The sequence below is a fragment of the Empidonax traillii genome, unplaced genomic scaffold (assembly GCF_003031625.1).
Source record: "Empidonax traillii isolate 1590-97213 ecotype Southwest subspecies unplaced genomic scaffold, ASM303162v1 scaffold111:size2041728, whole genome shotgun sequence".
Lineage (NCBI taxonomy): Eukaryota > Metazoa > Chordata > Aves > Passeriformes > Tyrannidae > Empidonax > Empidonax traillii.
The window spans coordinates 2,016,176-2,018,746 of NW_020955304.1; the positions used below are offsets into that span (position 1 = coordinate 2,016,176).

A 2,571-nucleotide genomic window follows, 5' to 3' on the forward strand; every position below is an offset into this window, starting at 1 on the left:
TTTGTCAGCCCTGTGGTGACAGGAAGGAAGATCAGCGAGACCCACGGTGCAGGAAGCAGCGAGGGAAGAGCAGAAAGAGAGAGAAGCCACTGGGCTGGAACTGGCAGAGGGTGGTGGGGAACCCAGACCCACCTTCCCCAGGTGCTGCCTCGAGCACTGCCCCAGCCACCGGGTCCCATCAGCTCCACGTGTCCCCCAGGGATCACCAACTGGAGGGGCTTCCATTTTCTACCTTGACCTTGAGCATCCATTGAGGAGGAAGCAAAGTTCAGAGGATAAAGAGCTGAGCAGGGCACGGAGGGGCTGCATCCTCCCATTTCCACCAGGATGCCCTTCCCATGCCCCTGCTCCCACAGGGACCTGGGAGAGGCAGCACAAGGCCAAGGTAAGGTTTTGGGAGGGTTTTGGAGGGGTAGGGTGAGAAGGGGAGGTGTCACTCGGGTGTCTCGTGTGGGGACAAGAGCTCTTGCTGCGATGGCCACATGAAATGCAGTCACTGGGCCAACGTGGCAGGGCCAGGAGCTGTTTGGGCACAGGTTCCTGGGATGGGCAACATATGGTTGACTGCCAGCAGCACCCAGCAGAGCAGCTGGGCATGGCATGGCCACAGGTGCTTGGCAGGAGGAGGTGAAGACCTCTGACATGGTGCAAAATTGCACCAAAGAGTGAGGCAGGGTCCTGGTGTGTCCAGGAGCAGGTTGGGGAGCTGGAGCTCAGTGGGGACACACGGCCCTGCACCCAGGTGGGCACAGAGGCTGGGCACGCTGGGCTGCCTCAGCGCATTGGGCTTAATCCTGCTCTTATTCGAGCACTCTGAAGCTGTTACAGGCACTGCATATCCCACAAACACAGAACTGCTGGAGAGGGGACCAGCTGGAGCATGGGCTGGGTGCTGTCACCCACTGGGATGTCACGAGCCCCAGGGCTTTGGCCCAGCACATGGAAGGGTTTTCCAAGGCCAGCCATGAGTTGTTCAGAGCCTGGGAACAGCTCACACAAAAAATGTTCATGTTGCATGAAAATTTCTTTCTGAGGCTGCTTTTTGGGGAGCAGCAAAGCCCGGGGGGTGCTGAGGCAGGTACCACCTCTGACAGCATCCCTGTAGCCCCAGGGCCGGCAGCTGTGATGGAGGGAGGCTGGCAGCAGCTCCTTCCCAATTTTCATGATGCTGTCCTGAGCTCCTGTGGGTGGGAAGGGCAGAAGCTGTTTGTTGGGAGGATCTGCTTTTCAATCAGCTGTGTGCACGTCCACGGTACAACATTTGAGGGGCACAACCTGCTCGGTAAATGCATCATCCTTCATCCTGCAGCTTGTGAGGTGCAGCAGTGCCCTGCAAGGGACCTGCTCTCTGAAATTTTAGCTTTTTAGCTGCTTGGAATCACCCGTAGATGGATTTTTTTTGCACCTTTTTTTCTGGTGAGATTTGAGGTTGGCACTGCTGGCATCCAGCCCAGGGGCCCTTCACAGCTCCTCACCTCCACGATCACTGCTGTGTCTGGGCCCTGTTACTGGGACTGAGGTTTAGAGGAACAAAAAAAACCAAAACAACAACAACAACAACAACAACACAAACAAAAAACCCAAAACAAACAAACAAACAAACAAACCCCCCCCAAAAAAAAAAAAAAAAAAAAAAAACCAAACAAAAAAACCCCAAACTTAATAGAGGTTAGATTTGCCATAAAGCAGATTTAGCAATAAGTTTTTGGTGGCATTAAATCCAGACCAAAAAACTAAGGCTGCATCCAAAAGTCATATATATACTTAGATAACCAAGTCTGTGTAATTGGGTATAATGCTGAAGATACTTTATTGCTTCATTTAATTAATAGAAATTAATGATGTGAAATCGCTTCGATTCTGCCAAAAGGTGGCAGCCTGCATCCTGGCATCAGGATTTGCTCAGCTGAGAAGGAATGGCTGGAGATGTTGGCTTGGGAAGCGTTTTCATGTGTCTCTCTGACCTCTGAAATGGGATCAGTTCAGGGTGGATACGGGGCAGGAGAAATAACTAAAAGCTCTAAGGTGTGATGGTAAAGGACTTTGAGACTCGCTGGAGGAAATCCACTGCACCAGGGAGTGATGGGAAGGTCTGGCAGGGTGGTTTCTCTCCGTCCCCGTGTCTGGAGGGGGCAGAGCAGTGCTGAGAAGGGGCAGAGCAGTGCTGAGAAGGGGCAGAGCAGTGCTGAGAAGGGGCTGTGCTGCTGGCACTCCTGTCACCCCAAACGGGAGAGCTCTGCTGCAGAGACAAACCCTGCAGTGATGGCTCAGGAGAAGGCAACAACCAGGGTGAGCTTTCTTGTGTGTTTGGGGCACAGAGCTGAACCAGAGCGGCTGCTTCCCTGCTGCTGCAGGTGCTGGTTAACGATGCAATTTTTAGCTCGCATAAAAAGCTTTTAAGCTTATTTCAATACTGTAAATCTGCCCATTTTCTGATGTTTTCCATATGTGGCTCCCTGCAGCCATCCAGGAGCTCTTGCCCAGCATTCTGGTGGCTGTCTAGACCTGACACCCCTCAGCCCTTCCCCAGCCCACTGCAGCAGGTCAGGTCTTCGAGGCTCTGTGAGCTGG

General features: G+C 53.1%; 1 protein-coding gene across 1 annotated transcript in view; it reads right to left on the reverse strand.

Moving 5' to 3' along the window:
* The window catches only part of NMRAL1 (NmrA like redox sensor 1), a 3,256-nt gene extending 3,005 nt beyond the window's left edge, over positions 1–251 (reverse strand). The window contains exon 1 of the mRNA XM_027882795.1: positions 233–251. Coding sequence (XP_027738596.1) covers positions 233–251 — 19 coding nt within the window. The remainder of the gene's footprint in view (positions 1–232) is intronic.
* Between the last annotated feature and the right edge of the window lie 2,320 nt (positions 252–2,571).